The sequence below is a fragment of the Homalodisca vitripennis genome, chromosome 3 (genome assembly GCF_021130785.1).
Source record: "Homalodisca vitripennis isolate AUS2020 chromosome 3, UT_GWSS_2.1, whole genome shotgun sequence".
In the NCBI taxonomy this organism is placed as follows: Eukaryota; Metazoa; Arthropoda; class Insecta; order Hemiptera; family Cicadellidae; genus Homalodisca; species Homalodisca vitripennis.
The window spans coordinates 6,527,501-6,552,974 of record NC_060209.1 but is presented as its reverse complement, the minus strand read 5'-3'; the positions used below and the strand labels follow the sequence as shown (position 1 = coordinate 6,552,974).

At 33.6% G+C, this 25,474-nt stretch overlaps 1 protein-coding gene across 7 annotated transcripts in view; it reads left to right on the top strand.

The window, feature by feature from the left end:
• Positions 1–15,281: 15,281 nt before the first annotated feature.
• LOC124356562 overlaps positions 15,282–25,474 on the top strand; it is a 37,247-nt gene continuing 27,054 nt past the window's right edge. For 3 of the 7 annotated variants that reach the window (XM_046807634.1, XM_046807635.1, XM_046807638.1), the window contains exon 1: positions 15,324–15,495. Coding sequence is in view for 2 of the 7 variants with exons in the window: in XM_046807633.1 (XP_046663589.1) it covers positions 21,313–22,602 (1,290 nt within the window). In the remaining 5 variants the exon portion in view is untranslated. Of the gene's footprint in view, positions 15,496–21,308; positions 24,078–25,474 lie in introns of those variants that run through there. The other 4 variants (XM_046807633.1, XM_046807632.1, XM_046807636.1 and 1 more) reach the window with 4 other exon arrangements.

Sequence of the window (25,474 nt, the reverse complement as noted above, 5' to 3'; positions counted from 1 at the left end):
AACACCAAAAACTAAATATTTCAATATATTTTATTGGTGAAGGAAGAGAAGGGATAGTGTTTTATATATTATATAAATTATATATATATATTACTGTATATATAAATTATGTATAGATTAATATAACTTTTGTCTCACTCAGAGTTTATTTATGTTGCAACATTTTTTTATTTGTTGGTTCTCGTCAATTTTTGCAGCAACATTTAAATTCTACACATAATGTAACTGGGGGTGGGAAGGGTCGTTTCAATGTAAGTGTTAAGTTCAGCTCCAGATCACTTTCCTCGTAGACCAGTATGTGGAATCTGACGCTGTCACAGACTTGACTCCTGGAATCTCTCGTCTGAAGAGATAAAAAAAGTCGGCGATGAAGCTCAAAACTAACTATTTATATAGTTTCGACGTCAGAGATGCCTAGACTACCAAATATAGTGTAATATGGGCTGACTTAACTAACGTGAGTGTTGAGTTTTGCTCTAGGTCACCTTTCTCTTAGTATCTGATGTCGAAACGATGTAAATAATTCATTTTGAGCTTCATAGCTGCCGGCTTTTTTTATCTCTTCAAACAATAACGTAGCCAGGAAAAGACTTTTTTGAGGGGGGGGGGATCAAGGCAACTGATATTTACCCAAAGTGGACAGAAAGTAAGGCTCCATTTTGTTCCTTAAAAAGCTTCTGGCCCGTATCTGAGTTGAGAACGATCTTTCAGCAGTACTACATGTCAGAAATACTGAATTGTTTAAATAATAAAAATCGTTTACTAAAAAAGTAATAGAAACAATTAAAAATAAGGGGGGGGGTTCCGGACTCCTTGAACCCCCTCGCTGGCTACGTCCTTGTCTTTGGACGAACATGACTCCAGATTCCAGGACAGCGCCAGATTCTAGATACTGCTCTACGAGGAAGATAACTGGGGTTAAACTGAGTATTAATATTTAAATCTTATTAAAAATATTATTCAGAGATTTTGCTCTGATTTAAGTGCTAATAAACAAATATATCTAACACTGTGATGCATTGTTAACAAATGATGAAGTTATAACAAACCACGCGATACACACGGACTGACAGTGGGATCAATTTGCACTGACAGGTCATGTTCTTGTCATGACATGTTCTTGACCCAAGGAGAAACGTAGAATATCTGGAGAAATACGGAACACTCTACCGACAAACCGAGAGGGGAGATCGGTGTGTGCATTAATACGGCAGCCTTACAACTGGAAGAGTAATTTTAGTGGATGGTTACAACTGGAAAAGTCAATGAAATTAGTATTACTAACACCACTGTTCTGTTCATGTACAAAAACAAAAATCAATAAATATTATAGAGATATTAGTATACTTATTACGCTGCCACAGCAATTGCCTGTAAATAAAGAGTTTAGATGTATGCTGTGAGGGGATGCGATATAGTCGAAGAATTGATGCGTTGTTGCTGCTTGACGGCAGACAGAATGTGTGTGTGTGTGTGTGTGTGTGTGTGTGTGTGTGTGTGTGTGTTTTGTAAAGCGCTCGTGGCGGGACAAGATGGAACTTCTGCTAAAGACCGCGGATCTCAAAGGAGAAAACTTGGTAACAGTTTTAGTCGAAACTTAGATCTGTGCTTCACTTTCTTCACGACTGACATCCAATGTAACCATATTTAACAAAATCAGCACATTTAATTACTACAAATAGATAATCTAAGGCGTCTTTACGACTTTATTTTTCTTTTCTATTGTCACTGAGTGCATAAAACACATACAAAAGTGAGCCCTTTTTTCCTCAGCAAATGCAATCGTAATTTCATCCCTACATAATTTGACAATAAATAACGGGTTTTTGCACGGTTATTGATATCGTAAACATGTACACAATGAAAATGTTGCCGTGCATTACAACAGTTAAATGCTTACATTTACATTGTTTCTTGGCCGATGTTTACGTTTTACATGGCAAATTGTTTGTAATTAGATGTAGAAACTTCGATTATTATAGTATATACATTTTTCAACGTATTTATTCTTTAACAATTCTATTTTTAGAAGCGGTCGTGTGAGTAATTTCAAACTGAAAAAGAAAGCAAATTACGCTGTTGTTGAATAGACTATCAATATCGTGTCTATGCTCAATAGTAAGGCAGTGCAAATTACGCTGTTGTTGAATAGACTATCAATATCGTGTCTATGCTCAATAGTAAGGCAGTGCAAATTACGCTGTTGTTGAATAGACTATCAATATCGTGTCTATGCTCAATAGTAAGGCAGTGCAAATTACGCTGTTGTTGAATAGACTATCAATATCGTGTCTATGCTCAATAGTAAGGCAGTGCAAATTACGCTGTTGTTGAATAGACTATCAATATCGTGTCTATGCTCAATAGTAAGGCAGTGCAAATTACGCTGTTGTTGAATAGACTATCAATATCGTGTCTATGCTCAATAGTAAGGCAGTGCAAATTACGCTGTTGTTGAATAGACTATCAATATCGTGTCTATGCTCAATAGTAAGGCAGTGCAAATTACGCTGTTGTTGAATAGACTATCAATATCGTGTCCATGCTCAATAATAAGGCAGTGCAAATTAAGACATGGCCAATATAGGGTTGAACATTTAATATATCGAAAATAACGACCACCAGTCAACAACTATGACCAGTCATATGAGGACGGTTTCATACAATAACGTAGGCTGGAAAAAATGTTTGGGGGGGGTGGTCCAGACAACACATTTTCCCGTTGTGAACAGAGAGTAAGGCCCCATTTTGTTCCTTAAAAAGTTCTTGACCTGTTTCTTTGTTGAGAACGATCTTTCAAGCAGCATATGTCAGTTAAATAATGAATTATTTAAATAATAATAATCGTTTACTAAAAAAGTATTTGAAAACATTGAAAATTTGGGAGGGTCCGGACCCCTTGGAATCTCGCTGGCTACGTCTCCGGCTTTATATAATTTTACCCGCTGCAGGTAAGGAGTTTTATAAAATGTAAGAGAAACTCTTTATAATATAAAATATTAAAACTGTATCCAAGTATTTGCAGCCAACACGGTCTGACATGTAACGACACGATGCCGAATTCACTCCGCCTGTGGCAGTATAAAGTATTAAAACTGTATCCAAGTATTTGCAGCCAACACGGTCTGACATGTAACGACACGATGCCGAATTCACTCCGCCTGTGGCAGTATAAAGTATTAAAACTGTATCCAAGTATTTGCAGCCAACACGGTCTGACATGTAACGACACGATGCCGAATTCACTCCGCCTGTGGCAGTATAAAGTATTAAAACTGTATCCAAGTATTTGCAGCCAACACGGTCTGACATGTAACGACACGATGCCGAATTCACTCCGCCTGTGGCAGTATAAAGTATTAAAACTGTATCCAAGTATTTGCAGCCAACACGGTCTGACATGTAACGACACGATGCCGAATTCACTCCGCCTGTGGCAGGGAAACTGATAATTGGACCCGTGTCAGCCGGCCAATTCCAAGGCTCTAATGGCCATCAGAAACAGGAAATAGACATCACTTCCGGTTCTTGTTGACTTCGGGGCATCGTGTTGACATCGACGCATCGCGTAGATCAACTGAACTTGTCACTTGCAGCCAACGCGCTCGTTTAGTTACGTGTTGACATTTACCAATTTATACATTTATTATACATTAAATTAACCACAACACGTGCGTATAGTTAACCATTAGCGCCCATCATTAATGGCCACTTGTAACTTGTCTGTACAGCTCTCGTAAACAAATGCGCAACTCGCTAGCTCTCATATACAGTATCACTGGATACTGTTGGGAAATAGTTATTTATTTGTTAGTCAATTTCTAGTATGCGTTCAAAGTACTGCGACCTGTGATATTTATTTCTCAGAACCAAGGACGTAGCCAGCGAGGGGGTCAAAGGTGTCAGGACCATCAATTTTACATTTACTACATTTCTTTTTTAGTAACTGATTATTATTTTTTTAATTATATTCAGTAATACTGAAATGTACTGCTGAAAGATAGTTCTCATTATAGAAACTGGCCAAGAACCTTTTAAGGAAAAAATGGGGCCCTACTTTCTGTCCACCACAGGAAAATATCAGTTCTTTTGACCCCCCCCCCCCCCACACACACACAATAAAAAAGTTTTCTTCTGCCTACGTTCTTGCTCAGAACTAATATAAGAGTCAAAACAATCACTAAGTTGGTCCTATCATTTTGGGAATCTGCTAAATAAAAATACATTTTTTATCAAAAACTTCTTGCTGCACAACAGTTTATCGAATAAACGTATTTCACTTACATTTGTGATGCCTTATTCCTTTTCCTCAATCCACTGAGAATGAAGGACAGAAGGTGTGCCGAGTTATGTTGCAAGATTGTAAGTTGTTGTTTCATATCTACGGGTAATTAGTTAACAATGGCGAAATGCAACTTTTATATATATATTTTACATTTAATTCTAAAAATATTTTAGAACTAACTAACTTATAACTTCTAGAAATACAGAATAAGTACAATAGAGACAGTGGTTCTAGATCATATCATGATGAAAGAAGGTTATTTAGAAAATGTGATCAGGCTAAAAGAAAAACCGCTGAGGATAGAAATGTGAAATCTTGATTGCATGTTCACGAGTTATACTTTCAGAAAGTGACATTCGTTTATGACTTAAGGTAATTATATCTTTAATTAAATAAAATTGTAGAAAATTTAATATTTTTTCCTAAAAGTCACTTTTCCCCAAATATTTTCCATATACATATTGTAAACAGTTCATAAACTTAAATTCAACAGTTTTTCTTTCAGCGTATTGTAAAATGCCAAAATATTGAGCCTCTTACTTTCCTGTGGAATAATAAACAAGTTTATATTTATCTTGTCTTCAGAAATGCTATTAAAGGGCTGTTATCAAAACTATACAAATTAAAACATGCTATTCCAACAGAAAAACGACGGTACCACCTTAATTACTAGACCTAAGCGACATTTTTCAACGTGAAGAGCTCAATTATTCAATGTTTTGATGGTGTGAACCTTTTATAAATAGTAGTATTTGTATTTATTGATAATTAGTCAAACATATATAAAGAGTTATGCTGCCAGCGGGTGCCTAACTTAAATACAACAATATAAATAAAATTGTCTCGAAATTTTCAAAACTGGCTTAGTTTTTCAGCAGTCGTATTAACCCCTTCGTACCCCCGACGTACGGTGTTATACAATACATTTTTTTCGAAGATTATAAATTATTTAGGAAAACTTTATGTCAGTCACTAAAATAAGTTTTAACTGTAAGTCACGAATCATCGGTTAATTCTACTATTCGTAACAGTAAATGCAAATCCAATTAATAACGTCTTTCAATCCGAAACTTGATAAAATTGTACCGAGTACTAAGCAAGTAATGTCTAATATAATATAGACTAGCGGCAACTCGTTTATATTTCTTGCCCACCCCACCGTCAGTCACTAAAATAAGTTTTAACTGTAAGTCACGAATCATCGGTTAATTTATTCTACTATTCGTAACAGTAAATGCAAATCCAATTAATAACGTCTTTCAATCCGAAACTTGATAAAATTGTACCGAGTACTAAGCAAGAAATGTCTAATATAATGTAGACTAGCGGCAACTCGTTTATATTTCTTGCCCACCCCACCGTCAGTCACTAAAATAAGTTTTAACTGTAAGTCACGAATCATCGGTTAATTCTACTATTCGTAACAGTAAATGCAAATCCAATTAATAACGTCTTTCAATCCGAAACTTGATAAAATTGTACCGAGTACTAAGCAAGTAATGTCTAATATAATATAGACTAGCGGCAACTCGTTTATATTTCTTGCCCACCCCACCGTCAGTCACTAAAATAAGTTTTAACTGTAAGTCACGAATCATCGGTTAATTCTACTATTCGTAACAGTAAATGCAAATCCAATTAATAACGTCTTTCAATCCGAAACTTGATAAAATTGTACCGAGTACTAAGCAAGTAATGTCTAATATAATATAGACTAGCGGCAACTCGTTTATATTTCTTGCCCACCCCACCGTCGCGTCCGCTAAAAGAGTGTAAGCACTGTCGCAGGCGCGTCAAATTTGACGCAAATTGAAAAACCCAGTGAGGCGTGCCATTGCGCCAGGATCCCGCTCTCCACTTTCGGACTTTTAATTATTTCAATTTATTCCGCTCATGAACGTTAGTAATTGTTTTTATAGCTGAGGAGATTTGATAAAGTAGTTTGCTTGAATATCTGGAAACTGTGTTGAGGGGACAGTGTTAACTGAATGTAATTTTATGATTTGAACACGTCCGTATTCCTGAAATTGCAATTAATATTCTAAACTCAAACGAGGAAAATCGAGAGTTTAGTTCCCGAAGCGGAACATGAGTAATAATCGTTTTAATCAACTCGATCATGAACTATTATTGTAAATGTCACTAGGGATACACAGGAAAATGTTTTTATGTTTTGTTTGAAGTTTTTTTTTGACGATGGAAGGATTGTGAAGGAAATCAGATTTTTTTACGGACTTGTTCAGTGATAGGCAAATCCCTTTTAGTGCCAACGTCCTAAAATTAGGACGTTGGATAATTGTATGAAGATTGCCAGCGTCCTATTTTTAGGACGTCGGCAGTTTATGCATAAATTGCCAGCGTCCTATTTTTAGGACGTTTTGTAAAAAAAAGATTAAAAATATATTTAGTAATTAAAATAAACATATCAGTAGTGTTTTGGAATCACAATAAAACAATCTTTCCAATTATTACTTTGTTTAACTTAATTTTTTTTAATTTACTTTAATTTTTTTTTTATAAAAAAAGTAAAAAAAACAAAAAAAACTGTTGTGTGTAGTGTTGAGAGCCCTAAAGGAGGAGGAAAAAGGAAAAAAAATCCTTGTATATGTGTGTTATGTGTTAAGTGCAAGAGAGGGGTGCACACAAAGTGTTACCCTTCACACTTCTGCTGAGTTTTTTGTTTATGATTTTTCTATGTGTACATATATGTAAATAGTTACTTGTTATTTTTAGTGTTTATAAGTGAACAATTAATTTTTATTCTTTCAAAAACAAGATACGATAATGAAAAGTGAAAATATTTGCAAGGTTGACTAACTAATATTGTGTTATAGTAACCAGAAACATTAGTTGACATTTAATTCACAAAATGGAATATTTTCCTGGTAAGTAAAATTTTACATGTTTTTTTAAGTTAGCATTTTCAAATTTTGAGATTTTGTTCAGAATTAAATGAGGAATTGAGTCATGTACCTAATGTTGTGCTAATGTGATTTTTTCTGTACTGTATTTCAAGTCAAACTCAAAAAATATATATCTCTTTTTTATTTTTTACTGAGTATTTTTACCAAAAAAAATAAATAAACCATAAAAAAATAATAAACAAATTTGGTTGTATAATTAATTATATTTTTGAAAAATACAATTATCTAGGAGTAATATAAAAAAAGAAATAGGAATTTATCTTAAAAAAATGGTCCAGTTAGAGTTTTTTAATGAAAATGAGTTAATTTTTTGCCAAAAGTGGCTGGCAATCAGGTTGTGTGAAGGCCTGGCACAGGTTTCAGTATAACTGTAACAAATTATGCTTGGCACTAAAAGGGTTTTAACACAACGTTTCGAGATCTGCAAACTGACGTCTTCCTCAGGTGAATAACTAACCTAACACATAGATGCCACGTAGGCTGACGAGTGTAACCTCTTTTGCTATGCCATCTTTATAGGTCACATGAAATCAGTCCCTCTTTTCTTAGATAAAATGCAAATCTTCCGTCACAGAGAATCTGGGTTCTTATGAATGATTGCTCCCCAAATACAGTCATACCTAATGGTAGCAAAGACCTATAAATTTCCAAAAAATTGTCTAAAGGTTTTGAACCTATCAATTCAAAACATTTATTTTCTTTTGAAGTTTGAAACACTTAGTGGCTGTGAACGATTAGAGAGTTTTCAATCGCAAAACAACTTTGCTGGTGAGTGCACACACTAGAACACACCGACCTCAATCCTGTCTTTCGATACACTGATAGATAAGAACAGAGAGCTTGTTATCAACCCCTTTCCTTCCCTCCCCCTCACCCACCAAACACGTCATCAGCGAAGAGATCCTGTGTTGCAATCTTTTAAGATAAGACATCAAATACCTTCATGAGACAAAGCTATCTATTGGATACTTAAGGTTTACTGTTATGAGACCACATAACTTTTAAAAATATCTACACAAATATAATGAATACTTGTTATCATTAATGAGAAAGATATATATTAGTTTTTAGTACTAACACGTTTTTAAACGTATCTTGATACAATTTACGGTAATGGAGTAGCCCAGAAATGTCTCATTGAATGTGCTTTATAAAAGTGGACATGTGTCTTTCAACTTTGCTATTGTAAAATGATTGAGATATTTCGCAAAGTGATGATGATTGGTTAAGTACTTATGAGTACATGTTGTTCGGCTACACTTTAAAATGCACCGACCAATTTGTCTGTGACTCACGTAGTGTTTAACCATTTAAAGGTCTATAAATAGCAAACAGTTAGCCAATCGCATTGAAATGTTAAAAAAATGAATCAAGCTGCCTCTCCACCCCTTAACGTGAAATCCTGGATCCACGATTGACATGCATAACACATATTTGTGTTTGTAATGTCTCTAGTGTAGAATAAACCATGATTAATTGTATTGAAATTTGATAGTAGCTAATTGATAGTTTGTACATTAATTACTACTGAACCAGTTGTTAAAACTTTTGTTAGTGGTGCATAAAAAACCTGCAAACTAATAAAAATGTAGGTATCTAAATCTACTAGAAGTCCATTAGGTATCGGATATGAAAATTAACAAAACACCTCGTATAAAAATAAATTAAACTACTGGTCTTGTCCAAATTGTGTGTCTGGAAATGAAATCATATACGCTGTGGCTATATGGCCGGCTACCATCTGTAGATTAGTCAACCGGGCGATGAGTGGTGACGTCAACCGTGGCGTAACGAAAGGGCAGCCATAACTGTCACCTTTACACCACTGCCTTAGAAATATACAAAACACAATTTGTAGACTATTTTATTAATTACATAATGCATTGGTAATGTATTGAACGGTAATGTAATTAAAAAGTGTACGCTTAAATAAATTAAAAATAAGATATATACAACTAAAAAATTAACCATGTACCAGAATCTACACTTCGTAGTTTATTAAGATATAGTTTGGTTTCTCTCAATTTTACTGGAATCTTTCAATTAATAGTCATTAAGAGAAATCATAATTAATTATAAATAACTTTTGTCATATTAAATATGTATGTCATTTAATAGCATAAAATAACTGGAACATTTGTTTTATTTACTAATAACACTCAAATGGTTATGATTTCATTGTATATTGTATGTAAGTGGTAAGAGGGAAATTAGTCTCTCGTCTTGAGATATTTGAAAATTAATTCTTCCATTTACCGATTAAAATAGTTTTATTATCAATCACTTATGTATTATCGGACTTTAGCAGGACTGTAAGTTCTTATAGAAGGGATCTTGGTACGGTTTAAAGTATTATATCATAGTCTACATCACTACCTAACTTTTCTATTGTTTTCGGCAAAATACTGTCAGTTATACAAACGTCTGGATGAGTCAGACAGATTTAAAGTAACGCAATTGATCTCGAATCACTTATTCTTAATTGAATATGGTCCGTATTTTCTTTATTATTGATAAAACTTTTCAACTATTCAAAAGAACTAAACTTTCTACAACCCGCCATTTAATAATGCACAGTGCTAGAGTTACTTAAAAACCTTTGGCGTGACAGTCTGTGACGTCATAGTCGTTCCCGTTCTTTGAAACCAAGACCGGTGACCGGGCATATAGCCACTCCGAATCATATAAGATAAAATAGATTTTTCTGCAACAGGACATTCTTTAAATCTGTTCTTGAGGTTTCTCACTACCACCACTATTGACAGCGATTGGATTTGTCTATTGTATGAATAATGTATGATCAAGGCATAAGTTGCCTGAACAAGGCATGGAGAGGAGAAGGAGGACCAGGGAGAAAACTACGGCTTCAAAATTAACAAGGTAGGAGTACGTCACACCACATGTTGCATAACAGGCCTCGTTGAGGTTGCATGCAAACTTTCCAATCTATAGCTAATTTCATTCTAGAGATATCCTGCGGACAGATTTACAGAAGTATAATTAAGGATATTATTAGATCTCCCTCCGTCAGGTAAAAGAGAAACTGTACCAGCCTACTGATTCATAGCCTTCAACAGGCCCGTTTTACCGAATAGGCACGATCTAGGGCGCTAGGCAATTGGCATTTTTTTGGGGGGGGGGGGGGGCGCAAAAATAGAAAACAAATTCCCATAGTTGTATCTACGTGCATCATCATATCAAACGGACTTTTTCTAGGCTGTTTTGATCTGATAAGTGAATTTGATCCATTTCTCGCCCAACACTTAGCAACACATGGTAACAAAGGCAAAAGGTAGTGTATCATGCCTTTCGTCTGACATTTGCAGTGAATTTATTGAAATTATGAGCAAAGAAGTACTGAAACAAATCTTAAATGAAATCAAGCAAACTCTCTCTCTTTAATCATAGACTCCACACCTGACGTATCGCACACAGCCCAATTGGCTGTAGTACTTCCGTATGTTTCATTGCCCAATGCTTGCACCAACGAACGCCTGCACATCTACCACAAATCTGGAAGTTTGGAAGGAGCAACCCTCAGTTTACTTGAGAAACTTGAGCTGGATGTCGATAACTATCGTGGACAAAGTTACGACAATGCATCACACATGTCGGGTATATACTCAGGTCTTCAGGCAAGGATTAACAGCAAATATGATCTTGCTGACTATGTACTATGTGCAACTCACTCACTAAACCTTGCTGGGTGTTTTGATGCCGAGAAGGCGTGTCAAGATAACACACAAAAGTTTTTACATACGTATAAGGGCTGTATATTTTTTTCTCGGCATCCACTTACAGGTGGAACATCCTAAAAAGTCATATTGAAAAGAGTAACGAAGGGGAATCAAAGAAAGATTAGAGAAAGCCAATGGTAAAACCCCTGAATGACACAAGATGGTTTGCCAGGGCAGACGCTCTTCGAGCTTTAAAAATAAGTCGACATGAATTAAAAGATGCTCTTGAAGAGCTAAATAATGACGATACTCAGCCAACAGAAACACAATGCACAGCCGCTAGGTTTCTAAAACATTTGGAAATTTCCAAACCACGTTATTAACTGTGATCTGGGACGAAATTCTCGAGAGAGTTCATAAAACAAGTAAGACTCTTCAAAATCAAGATTTAGACCTATTTGGTGCTACAAAGGAACTTGAAACACTATCCTCGTTTTTGAGTGAAATAAGAGATTTATTTGATGATTTTGAGACTAAAGCATTGAAAACTTGCAGAAAATGAAGAAGCTGTATACGACAAAGTAAGAAAAAGAAAGTTATTGCCCGATGAAAAGAAGGATAGAAGCATGGAAGAAACGTCTCCTTGAGAAAGATTTTGCATGGGGTGTTTATTGCCATTGTTCACAACATAGCTTCGCAACTAAACAAAAGAAGGGAGGTCTATACAAATTTCGACACAAGATTTAAGATCTTACAAAATCTAAAAGAGAAAAATTCCAAAGAGTTGTCTTGTGAAGCTAAACTGTTAGAAGTGTACAAGAACTATATTGATGGGCAAGACTTTGAACGTAGCTTTTCAGCTTTTAAAAGAGTAGTCAGAAATTAGATCGCCGATGGTTGATGAAAAGCTTAATGGCTTATTGTTGCTGTGCACCCAAAACGACATTACTATAAAATTATACTACAAAAACATTATTGACGACTATGCAACACGGAAAACCAGAAAAAGCTATTGTATGAATCTCTGGTCAGTCTAGTGGTAAGCCAACAAACCAAAAAATAATCCAAAGAAAATGTGAGTAAACGAAAACTATAAATAATGTACATACTTCAAATGTAAAGATGGAGGGTGGGTGGTCCGTGATGCCGTGAGGTATGTTACACGCATTCTCCCCGGAGGCCAGTAGATACCTAACGGCTACCGTTGCCAGTCCGGGGCAGCCAGTTCAATAGGTGGTGGATAATGAGAAGGCTCTCGAAAAGAATCAGGATAATTTGTAAAGGAGAATTAAGGGACATTAAGTCTAAAGTCCCTCCCGAACCAAAACTGGCATTTCAGACTAAATCTAAAGTTACGGGGTATAGGCGTTATGGTAGGGCTGGTGAGGGGGGCGTAGTCAGCTGGCAGGGGTATAAAATGGGCGTAACTCTACGTTGTGCCTAGGGCGCTGACAGGGTGTAAAACGGGCCTGGCCTTCAATCACTTCCACGATTTGCTTAGGACAAGAAGCTGAGATATTCCATTTAGTCCTAAAATAACTTTTGTGCTGAAAATTCAATGGTTGGACATCACACTATCATAGAACACATTTTTGTCATGATAGTGTATAATCTACCTGCCACTCGCTGCTGTGATCTGATCCAGTAGAGGTTGTGGTTATCCCGATCATCAGCTTCAGCCGTATACAATCATAGGATGATGTTGTCTGGCGAACTGCGTAATACTGCTAGGAACGTGAAAATCTGTCATTTGGAGGATATAAGGGTACTTGTTTGTTCCTTTTAGAACCTTCAAGAGGAAAAAAGTTCACAAAGGTTCTTTGAAATGCTAGAAGTGAAGAAAGCTTGACATAGCCAGTAGATCCACTTCTAAACACTAGTGGCCAATGTTCCCTCTGATCGTTCTTAGGAGACACCTTCGCACAGACTCAAGGGCTGTGAGAATATTCCAACCTGATACAGCGATCAAACTTTGGCAAAATACGTAAGGACAAGCCTTACCAAGGACAATAAATTAAGTTCTCGTTGTAGTCATCTAGAAATACTGGCAAGATACGTAGGTGTTGAATCCCAGAGTTGCAGTGGCCTTACCATTTATCCCCGGAGGTTAGGTTGCTAAAGTTCAGAGTTCAAGCGAGTTGATCATGATTAAAAGTCACAATGTTAATAACAGGATTATCTTGTTACTTCACTGTAGTTGCTCACAATTTGGAAGGATCTTTGTTTCCGTATTTATATTATCTTTCATGGACGTACATGAAGAAGGGCTCAGGGATCCCAAGTTGCCTCCGAAATTTTTAAAGACAATTAAGCATTAAAATTACACCCATTAAATTACTTGGTTTTACGCTAGAACACATTTATGAGATTTAGCGACAAGTTTTTGAGGAAGATTTCCGAGGTCCAATTTTTTGAGGATATTTTATACTTTCTAAACCAACTATTGTGTCAGCCCACCCCTCCTGAAATAAGTTTCTGTATACATCACTGTCATCTTTTAATGAAAACTAGCCTAGTCTCACGAGCAAACTGAGATGATGGAAGTATATGAACTGAAGTTATTCCTACAAATGGTAATGTGACTATTATTATTGCTACTGTGTCATAATTAGATGTAATGTATTAACATAAGACAGCCTCAATCTAGATGACTGCACTGTTCTCATGAAGCATTAATTTTATTTTGTTAGATATAGCTCCCGTAATTGTATGTTAAAAATCAGGTAGTAAAAATGTTTTTGAGGTTTAACATTTCTCTTAAGGGGTGAAACTTAAGATTGTTTCATTGTTACAACTTTTTGCCCAGATCACATTGTGTTGTGTTTGGTTTATACACTTAAACCTATTTAATGTTTTATTAAATAAATACTTAAATGTTCTTATATTTGTCTACAAAAAATATTTATTAAGTAGGCCTACTGTATAAGTTTAATATATTTAACTGTTACTTCTAAGATTTAATTTTGAACAATAATCCTTCTCAGAAAGAATTACATTTGTCTATTAAGATATTTAAGCCTGCTACTATATAATAACTTCATCTTATCATCCAGTTCTATTAAGTTTTGCTGTATATAAAGTTAATACCTGTATATAATCCATTTTTATACGAATTTCTATAAATTAGAGTAGTTATAGTTAATACCTGTATATAATCCATTTTTATATGAATTTCTATAAATTAGAGTAGTTATAGTTAATACCTGTATATAATCCATTTTTATATGAATTTCTATAAATTAGAGCAGTTATAGTTAATACCTGTATATAATCCATTTTATATGAATTTCTATAAATTAGAGCAGTTATAGTTAATACCTGTATATAATCCATTTTTATATGAATTTCTATAAATTAGAGCAGTTATAGTTAATACCTGTATATAATCCATTTTTATATGAATTTCTATAAATTAGAGCAGTTATAGTTAATACCTGTATATAATCCATTTTTATATGAATTTCTATAAATTAGAGCAGTTATAGTTAATACCTGTATATAATCCATTTTTATATGAATTTCTATAAATTAGAGCAGTTATAGTTATTACATGTATATACTCCAGTTTTATATGAATTTCTATCAAGTAGAGTAGTTTATAAAAAGTTCTTTGAGTTCAGGACTGTTTCTCGTTATATAGTTTTGTTTTATTTTTTAGCTTCAATTAACACTGCCTTAATTACACCAACATGCCGCTGCTACTGAACTGCAAGACACTTCACAGATTACACACTGCCATATTTGCCTTTTTATGTACATTAGTAATTTTTTTTTTTTATAAGTCGATAGGACATTCAGGATTTTTTGTCTCATTTTAATGAATAAAATAAAACACAAATATTCAAATACAAATAGCTATTTGTGTAATCCTTTAAACTCTATTCCATGATTTTAATTAATTTGTGAATATTTTCATGAAAAAATAGTTTTAATATTCTTTTAATTTTAAATGTTTAATAAATTATTAATTTTTTTATATTAAAAAACATAGTTTTTGTCTGAAATGCAAAATTTTTGTCACTTGTAGTTGATTAAATGTTTAAATTGAGTATGTACACAAAAATTATGTTTAAAAAAGCCTTTCTACTCTGATTGAATATAAACATGCAACTCAAACCATTTATACAATATACATTCCTTTCAGAATACTGAGGTAATGTATAAATGGCAAATTACAAAGTCCAGTATAAAATGTAATAATTTTAATTAGTTGTAATGTTAAGAATTTGTTTCTAACATAATTTTATAAAGTTATTTGCTGTATTTTCAAATACACTAATGCTTAAGTTCATTAATACTTGTACTATTGTAGATCAACTAAGCAACAACAAAAACACAAGATAACATATAATATAAATTAATTGTCAGTGAAGAAGGAGATGATAACTAGTTGAAGCAAAAGATAAGAATCTCTCTGTAGTTGACATCTGGGAAGCAGATAATGCATGTTTTATCAAGTGAGCACTGGCAGTCAGGATCTCCTCAGGTAAATTAGTCCTCTTTGAGATTTCCTGCAGTGGAATAGTCCAACAGAAGATTGGTCACCAATGTTCATCTGAATTACTCACAATTCTCTCGCTCAATTATTGAGTGAGTACTAACTTCTGACGTAAGTTTGATATATTATTCACATATTTCATCCCATATTGCAAATACATAAGGACAATCACAATTTTTAATACCATGTGTCTTGGGTGCCGTAAAAATTATTTTTGTAAAATATCCATGTGTATATATCAGTATTAAAGGGTACCAAGCAAAAGAAAGGGTTTTCCAAACTTGGCTTTTTGAGCTAATTTAGTACATTTTCAGGTACCGTACCGTACATTATTAAAAAATATTATTTTAGATTTTTGTCGAATTTGATCAAATAATCTGTAACACCTGTTTTTACTTTGGTTTAAGCTATCATAATTTATAGCCAGTTACATGCTTGAAAAACTTAGTTACTTTAAAAATCTCATTATAATATTTTAGTGGGAAAACAGAATGAAAATGACAACAAATAAGCTACCATGTTATGGATTGTGTGCAGTATAATGAAATTCAATATGTTAAGACTTCTTTTACATATTTTCAGGGAAAATAGTTTTAATATTCTTTTAATTTTAAAATGTTTAAAAAGTAATAAATTGTGATTTTTATACTAAAACCCAGTGTCTGTGTGTAAAACAAACTTTTTCATCCAGACTTCAGTGATTTTGATTAAATTTGTACCATCTGTAGCCCATTAAATGTTTACAAATGGCAACAAATATATCAGCGCAAAATTGTCTTTAAACAAGCTTTTAGTCTAGTCTGATTGAATATAAAAATGGAACTGAAACTACCTACACAATATACAACATTTTCAGAATTTTTTGTATGTCAAGAGTGAAAGCTGGAGGCAAATGTATATTTATCATTTCAAAATATGACATACTTTAAAGACTCTAATCAATTTTTGGTTCAGTTAATTATGTTATAACTTTACACAAACGTATAGTCAAGCAAAAAAGTGAATTATTTGTTAAAACCGTCATTGCTTATAATTATTCTCATAAGACAGCAAGCTACTAGGATGTCTGTCTGTCAGAGAGTCAACCGAAAATAGATTTCATCAACACCTTGTTATATATATTTTCTTATAGTAGCCACCTAAAAATAAGTCTACCATTCTTATGAAATTACATAAAAGATTCCTAAAATTTTTTGGCCATTCTTACTAAAGTTATATAACCAATAATTTTGTCGATAACCACCAGTGTCTCTCTCCTGCAAGTTTCTGAACATCAGACGTTTACAAGCTTTTCCGACAACACTCTCACCACCCTAATGGTAACATTGGAATGCATCAGTATAATGCAGCAACCCTATTTTATCAATCTTATTTTGGGAATACACTGCCTTCAACACCCTCATGTAAGGATTGTAAATAAACAGGATTCACTGGCAACCCTATCTCATCTTTTTATCAAAACTTGTAAAGATAGGCAACATGTTTTGCCAGCAACCATATCTCACAATTTCTCATGCGTATAAGTGTGTTAATTCGGCCTTAACAAACGGTATATAAAACTTGTTGTGCTGAATCATTCCAAATAAAGTATAATTTTTAAACATTTCCCATTTATACTTTTACAGAGTACAGAAAACAACAAAAATGGCATACAATTTTGATTTTTTTTAAACGTTATAATAGAGCTGATAAATGATGAAAAAGTTTACCAATATTTTAATATATTTTTAGTTTTTCCACACACAAATATATAAAAAATAATGTTTATGATTTAAAAACAGCAAACTTGGATTTTTAATAGAAATACTGATTTTATTACACCCAAGTTAAAAAAGTAGTGTGTAAATAAAGACATCTTCTACAATAAAAATTAACAAACCAATTTAACCATTCCGACATCCTGCTTTGTTTTTAAATTATTGTGAAATTGTTTATTTTTATGTATTTCTATAGAAATATATTTTATTTTACAAAAAGAAGTTATTATAGAAGATTCATAAAACTTTGATAAATGTTCACTATTTATTTATAGTATCCCAAATTTATATAAATGAATTTCTTTAAATAGTTTCTTTAACACTCAAAACATTTTAAAGAGAAGTGAAACCATGATATTATAATCATATTGTCTCTACATGACAATCTGATTTTTATTGAAGTATGCTTGTAAGCCTGATTTATAAATATATAACTTGAAACTTCAATTTAGAAAGTAATTATTAAATTTGTATACAATTAAGCTAATAATTTTTAATTAATTTAGATTACTATTTTACCATTTATATGTTCCTAAATTATTATACAAAGCAAGACCAAAAAAATATTGAAAAACCTCAGTACATTTTTATTTTATAAAAATCTATTTTAATCCATTCATATGGCCTCCTACCCATACTGTACTTTTATAAGTCTCAAATAGAAAGAAGCTTTTGAAATTCAGTAGTAGATTGAAATTGATGAAAGTTAAGAGGCAAAGAATGATTAGAAGATCAAATATAATTTTGTGATCAAGTTTAAATTAAGTTCCACTTTGTGTTCCGGTGTAATGTAACAAGATATCTGACATATATTATTTGTTATTTTCAAACTCGTTTTTGATACTTGAATTATTTGACATTATTTCTAGTTCTTTTATGGATTGAGTTTTTTTATCACAATCAAATCTCCTCTACTTTCATTTAAAAACCCTTGTCAATATTTTGTGTTAAAAAAGTAATGTTCTGGCTCTAATTTTCATTACAATAGTAATTTGGAAATTTATAATTTAATTTTAAAACCTTTTGACATAAACAGGTAGTCACATAAAAAATTATAACTAACTCATAAATGCAATGCAAAAGTTCCTTTTGTTTCAATTGTCCTTTAAGTGTATTTGTTCTTATATGTTTTATGATATGTTGTGAGATTTTTTAATACAGTGCCTATAAAATCTTTGAGAAGTATATAATAACATAGTAATATGAGAGAAACTCAATAGCTGCTATAACTTCTGACTGAATTTAAGCTTGGTACATATATAATAACAGTATTTACACATACCTTGAGCAAGTTCGTTAGCCAAGACCAACCTTTAAATTTTTTAAATGTTGGTAATTTACATATGTACAACATTTTAATCTTTACTAGTTGACAATGTTTCTTGTTTACTTCTTCTATCCAGGTGTTAATATTTAGAGGAAATATGAATAAGACATACTAATGAATGAGAACTTTAACTAACAATAATTATTAATAAAATCAGCCGTAACAGATGGTGGTATTTTTAAAGCATTATACCTGAATGCTGTGGTTGGCTGAGCATTAGTGAAGTCTACATCGAGAACAAGCTGACCTATAAACTTGATGTTTTGTGTGAAGCTTTATTTCAATACAGGCAAAGTAGAGTTCAGTGTTGATGCATGTTCACTCCATGGGATGTGGCTGAGCATTGTTACATTGGTGATGATCGTGTTTACTGCACATAAAAACATATTCAAAAATATTTAAAAGATGTTCTTAAATATACGAATACTATAGTTAAGTAAATTCAGTTACTAAACACTTCAGTTTTTGTTTAACAGTTACAAAATGCATGTCTCTAGTATCAAAAATCAAAAAGTGTTGAAAAAGGTAAGGCAATTATAAATATTGATTCAGTCTAATCAAATTACAGAAATGGGGTTTTTCTTAATTCCAAATGCACAATTAGATTTAAAAAATTCAAGTTTTACGAGTCCTGATAAATTAAAAGAAGAATCTTAAACCTATAAACGAACAAATCTCCGTACAAGATATGTTGCCAAAGCCAAATCTAAACTGTTCCATCGATATGCCTCCATGTAGGGGATGATGAGATAAGAAAATGAGCTCAAGATCAAGGGGTTCTTAGTTCTAATATTTCTTATATGATTTCCAAGTTTGTCTTGATTGGGGGTAATTTGTTGTGATAGATTTCCCTACAAGTGGACAAACTGAGCATATGTTGAGTGTCAAAATCTGATGTAGTAATTGCTGTAAGACCACAAGTAGTTTTTTAGTTAGCATTATTATGATGGTTTTAAACACAAGAAGACAGATGTTATTATATACAGGATGAGGCAAAACTTTGTTTACCTACTAAAATCGAATGGTTGCAATGAATCACAATTGCGTCTGGTATGTATTATGTTGCCGGATTCACAACTTTCAAGGGCTATGGTGACAGCAGCAGCCATCTTGAATTTGGTTAAAATTTTTTAATGAAAAGGAGATGATGTAGCACATCATTTTGAACTGTCTCACTCATAGGGCAGGAAATTTAAAATCTTTGTTAAGACATCTTTATTTGAGTAACAATTATGGCCTTTTAAAGTCTAACCAGCAATCTTAACACAAGCAAACCTCTAGGGCAGGTCTTAAGTAGTATTTATAATTTTTAACAGACCTCAAAACAACATCCAAAAATAGATGACATATGATTGATGACGGTTTACCTGTCAAATACCATAATAAATATATAACCTCTCACTTATCACTTCAAACTCTGTCGAACATCACTTACAGAGAACTCTCACTTACTCTTAAAAGCCAAGTCGAATTAACTCATTTTACTCCAAACATAAGCAATACAAAAGTGGCTCACACTGTCAAATGCTTTAGTAACATTAAACTGACACAACAACAGTTTGGATCATCACAGTCTATTATCAAAGAAAATAAATTATATCTGCCTTAATCTTATGAAAATGGGTGTCTTTTTTGCAATTTAAATCATCTTACTAGGCAAAAAATTGACCTAAAGCCTCCAGGGCAGAGAATATAATTAAATATAAGAGCCACAACAGATTATGAGTTCTTACTTTTCATTCCAAAGATTTTACACCATTAAGTCTAAGTGCACAAGAGGGGCTTCAGATTAAAGACAAACTATGCCTTCAAGGACAAGGTGGAATGAATGTCATTGAATAAACTATAACTCTTCACCATCGCTGTTATAGAAGGAATAACTTATCTGGTCATATAATCCACTATTTCTCTCACAACTCTTCTCATACCTCTCCAGTACAATTGTTGGACTCCCATCATCTCAAGAAATTATTTAAGGGATTATAAAAATAATAGTACACTCTCAACAAACAGAAAAATATCTGAACACATAGAAAAACCCGGCTGCTTCCAATATCCTCTCCACCAAATAATTATCCAAGGAATCTTATCTAGTTGATAGAGAAATAGAGAACAACACGGATAGCTTCTACTACAGCGATAGGGAGGGCCTCCAAAGCCACGAAGTAAAGAAGTATATAGGATGTATATGCAGGTAAATGTGCTAATTAGTGCATCCAAGTCTGGTTATTACCTCAATAACAAGCAGTGGACAATGCCATTGCTAGCAACTAGTGACATTGCATTGCTATATATTCTTGATCACATGAGGAACTACAGAACAATCTCAATGAGATGATGATTGAGATGCTCAAAGAAATTCACACCTCTTTGTGTAGCAACCATCTTTCCTCTAGCCATGAAACTCCTGGAGAAGCCAACCCTCATCCTGAACTGAAATTTGATGCATTAATTTCAATCAGACATGTTTTTTACTAATGGAAACAACACAAGCTTTCCCCAGTAATTAAAAATCTTTGTAGGGCTGATGATTAAAGTCCTGCAGGACTACAAGAAGATGAAGTGGGTCAAGTAAGTGTGATTTGAGGGGAGATCCATATCCTCGGAGAGGCTGTCTTCAGATTGTTATTTTCTCATATACAGCAGTTCCAACTAACAGAAGGGTGCCTTAAGGTGATGACCTGAATTAGCTTTCTGAGTCACCCTACATAGTTTCCAATCATGAAAATTCTAATACCAGTTTCACCATAGTTATCTATTCAATAAAAAATCTTATTTTACTTTTTCTGTCACAGAAAATTTTTATATATAAGTTGAGAAAATTGTATTGGCTGTTTCAGAAATATGGCGGCATTGGATAAACCTGACTGGTTAACAGATGATTTCCTCAAGTCTTGCCTGGAATCAGATGGTGAACAAATAACCCAAAACATAATAGAGATAAGCCACTCTATTGAACACGCTGTGTCTCCAGGTAATAATTATGGAAGTATGATGTTTCGAGTGAACATAATCTATAAAAAACTGGGTAGCGATTCTGAACACTCATTGTCCTTAATTGTAAAAGCACCGATTGAGCAGAGTCAGTGTTCAGAAGAAGGCAAGAAACTTTCTAATGAAGGATGCATGATTGAACAGAGATATTATAATGAATTTATCAGCAACACTTTTGACTTGATGAAACACAACATTGTTCCAAAACACTACAAATCACCACACCCTGGTTGTATTGTACTGGAGGATCTGAAATCTTTGGGCTACGAGATGGTTGACCGCCATAAAATGTTGGACTTTGACCACTGCCAGCTTTATATTAAGGCTTCAGCAAAACTGCATGCTCTGTCAATGGTCTTATACGAAACACGACCTGAAATGTTTGAAACAGTTTTGAACCGGAGCCAAGATTTGTTGAAACTTTATGAAAACATTACAAGATTTACGGTGTTGGGCAGTTTTCGCTGCATGGCCACTTTCCTGGAAGGAAAGTCGGGTTGTGAAAAGTATCTCAATATACTAAAAGAAGCAATTGATAACGAACTCTTTTTGGACATTTTTGAGGAAAATAACCATTTAAACCACCCTTTGGTAGCTCTGACACAAAACGATCCTTGGTGTGCCAACATGATGTTCAAGTATGACAACAACGGAAACGTTATCGATATAAAAATATTTGACTTTCAGCTTGTGGAACTCTCCTCTCCACTGAAGGAGTTTATGACTTTTGTGTGGATCTCTGCTGATCAAAATGTCAGAGAAACCCAGTTGAATGATCTTTACAAACTTTACTGTAAGTCATTAAAGGCCAACTTAGCCGAACTAGGATACCAGAAGAGCATTGTTTTAAGAGATTTGGAATCAGAAATAGTCACTTGGAGTCCTCTAATCCTGTATCGTATTTGTATGAATGTGCCTGTAAGTCTGGCTGACGAAAAGGTACAATTAAAAGACTATTTCAATGGAAATATTTTGGAAATGGAGTCTGTCAAAGAAAGTCCAGTCTACAAGACTGTGTTCGAGGGAACCACATTCAACAAGTTATATCTAAAGTTCTTCCAGCAAATTGACAAACTTGGAGTTTTTGAAAATATAAAGAAAATGTTGGATCAGGCAAAATCAAAAAGGAACCATGTATAATTTGTGGTATTCAAGTACTTTTAGACAGGGACATATCTATTTTAGAGACACCGTATTATGTTAATGATATTTTACTATTTAAAGACAAGTTCCGTATTTCATGGAAATTTTTATCAAATATTTATTACTTACTCATCATTTTATCAAGTTTTTAACAAGTTTTGTGTGTGTGTGTAATATGGATAAATCTTTCACATTTAATTAAGTTTGTTAATTAATGTTGTTTTACATCTAAGGTTTATGGTTTGTTCTTAGGTTTATGGTTTGTTCTGAGGTTTATGGTTTGTTCTCAGGTTTATGGTTTGTTTTAAGGTTTTAAGGCCTTCACATATTTTTGTTGTAGTTTGTGTTATCATTTATAGGCTTAGCTTGGTAATATAGGATATATATATATATATGAATGTTGCGTAATTTTATATAATTTATTAAATATTTTAAACTTTTATCTTAGAATGTAAGGTATCAGTGTAATTCAAGTCCAGCAATGTTGCATGTTTGATAAGGATTGAACATAGTTTTACAATTTCTGTACACATAAATGTACTCATAAGCTCCTATCTTACAGATAAATGTATTTGACTTAAAACTAAAGTAACAATTAGTCAATTGTTGAAAGTGTGATTGTTCTTCAATGTGACACTTTATTAAAATTAAACCCTTAAAAGATATTATGATTAAATTATAAGTAATTTATCAGTCTGAAGATACTCAATTGAAATATATTATCCCATGTCTAGTAACAATTAGGACTCAATACTTAGTAGCTCAATCATGTAAATCCCCAGCCTAGCGTTGTTGTTCACCTGGTGGTCTTAAAGTCCAGTAATGGCTGTTCAATCTTACACAACAGTTAGACAGCTAATAATGATCTTACTTGACGAGTTTATTACATAGAGTAAGCACACAAAAATTGCTGAATGTATAAAGACACCATGTGTGCTATTGAGGCACATTAGAATCCCTCACATCCGACCCTGACAGAACTGGACCGTGGTCAGAACGGAAAAAAGTTGGATAATCCTAGGAAAAAAATATTTGACCATAAACACACATGCAGTATGCTTAATTTATGAACAAACACTCCAATAAATGAGACATTTTTATTTTTGTGAGGCCTTTTGTGTTCAATGATCACATCGTCAGAATCATTGTTATTGTGCAAAGCCGAGGAAGAAGAAACCGCAAGTGACAACGTAGTGAGTTATTCTGCTGCTAAAGACGCCTTTGGTTGCGGTGCTGAAATACATCGAGCAACATCTAAACGCAACCCTGATGGATGTATTATGGGCAAAAAGTGGAGGGACGGGCAAAAATCTATTACTGAATTCTTTAAATAAGGTACTGTACATACGTTAAGATTTTATTCATGTTTTCATTTAATTTAAAACTGTAAATGTTTGATATGTATTCAGCAACATACGAATGCTGGTATTTACAAGTACAATAAAGTTGTTCGCTTATTGTAGTACACTGCATACATGTAGTTTTTTTACCTGGGAAAGTCGTTTTTGCTCCTTCCGATATCAGACTTTTGGCCGTTCAGATCATGGCTAGGTCTTGTCATGGTCGGATATGAGAGGTTCTAGTATATGACAATTGCCTTAAAAATATAAGAACACTTCCATTAGAACTTAAAAATAAGTGGAAAACTCCTGAATAGGTCGAGAAGACAACTTGACAAGGACACACGTGTAGAGAATAACATAAAATGAAAATTATAATGTTCCAGTTCAACTTTTCCAGGTTGATCAATTATTGCTGATAGTTTTTACTGGCAAGATTATGTTTTAGAGTACTTATGAAAATATTAATTTAATAAAAAAAGTATATGACAAACTTTTAAATTGTAAACTCAACAAATAAATCAGTTAAAATTGATCTAACTAATGGAATCTGCAAATAAAAATTAGTAATATAGAAACTGTACAATAAAACAGAAAACGAAGATGATGAAGAGGGGTCAGAAATACTAACATATAAAACTATATACGAGTAACTTGGTAATATATTTCAGTTGATAAATCATACATCAACAGACCATCAATAACAAAACAAAAAGATGCTACTTAATCTGCAGGAGTTTATGGAAATAGTCCCTCTACAGTAGAACCCCTCATATCCGGCCTCGGTTTTACCGCACCTCGGTTTTTCCGGCCACTTCCCGGAAGCCAATATCGAAATTTATTTACCACGGCTTGCAGACGCGCAGTTGCACGCACTAGTCTCCCACGACTCTTGCGTTATTTTGGTGTATCTATTTGTTTACATTTTCCTGTGTTGTCCTCAGTTGAGCTAGTAGGTTTAACCTGTAAACAGTTCGTTGATTATATCCAGTGCGGTTAGTACAGTACAGTACAATTGTTTTGTTTCGTCAAGTGCTGTGTACTGTAGGTTGGTTTATCCGGCCGAATCGTTATCCGGCCAGGGGCTCGGTCCCGTGGTGGCCGGATATGAGGGGTTCTACTGTATTATTAATTGACACTGAGTGGGCTAGCTGTGTGGTGCCACTAAAGTCACTATAATCCTAGAGCCGACTCACTACTCATTTACCAGTTGTGCCTCACAGTTGCTAAGCTCAGTTCTTCAGTGATATTCTTCTCAGAAACACTAAACACTAAGTTATATATATTTAGTAGTGGTCTCCCCTGAGGCATAGCTTGACTCCTGGCAGCCCTCTACATATACACAATCAGCTTCATCTTTAATACATATATAGTATACATAATAGTAGTCTCCCCTGAGGCATAGCTTGACTCCTGGCAGCCCTCTACATATACACAATCATCTTCATCTCTAGTATATATACATACAAGAGTGTAACAGAACAGAACCAATCCTGATTATGTAATCTAGAATAGACTGATTACCGTAA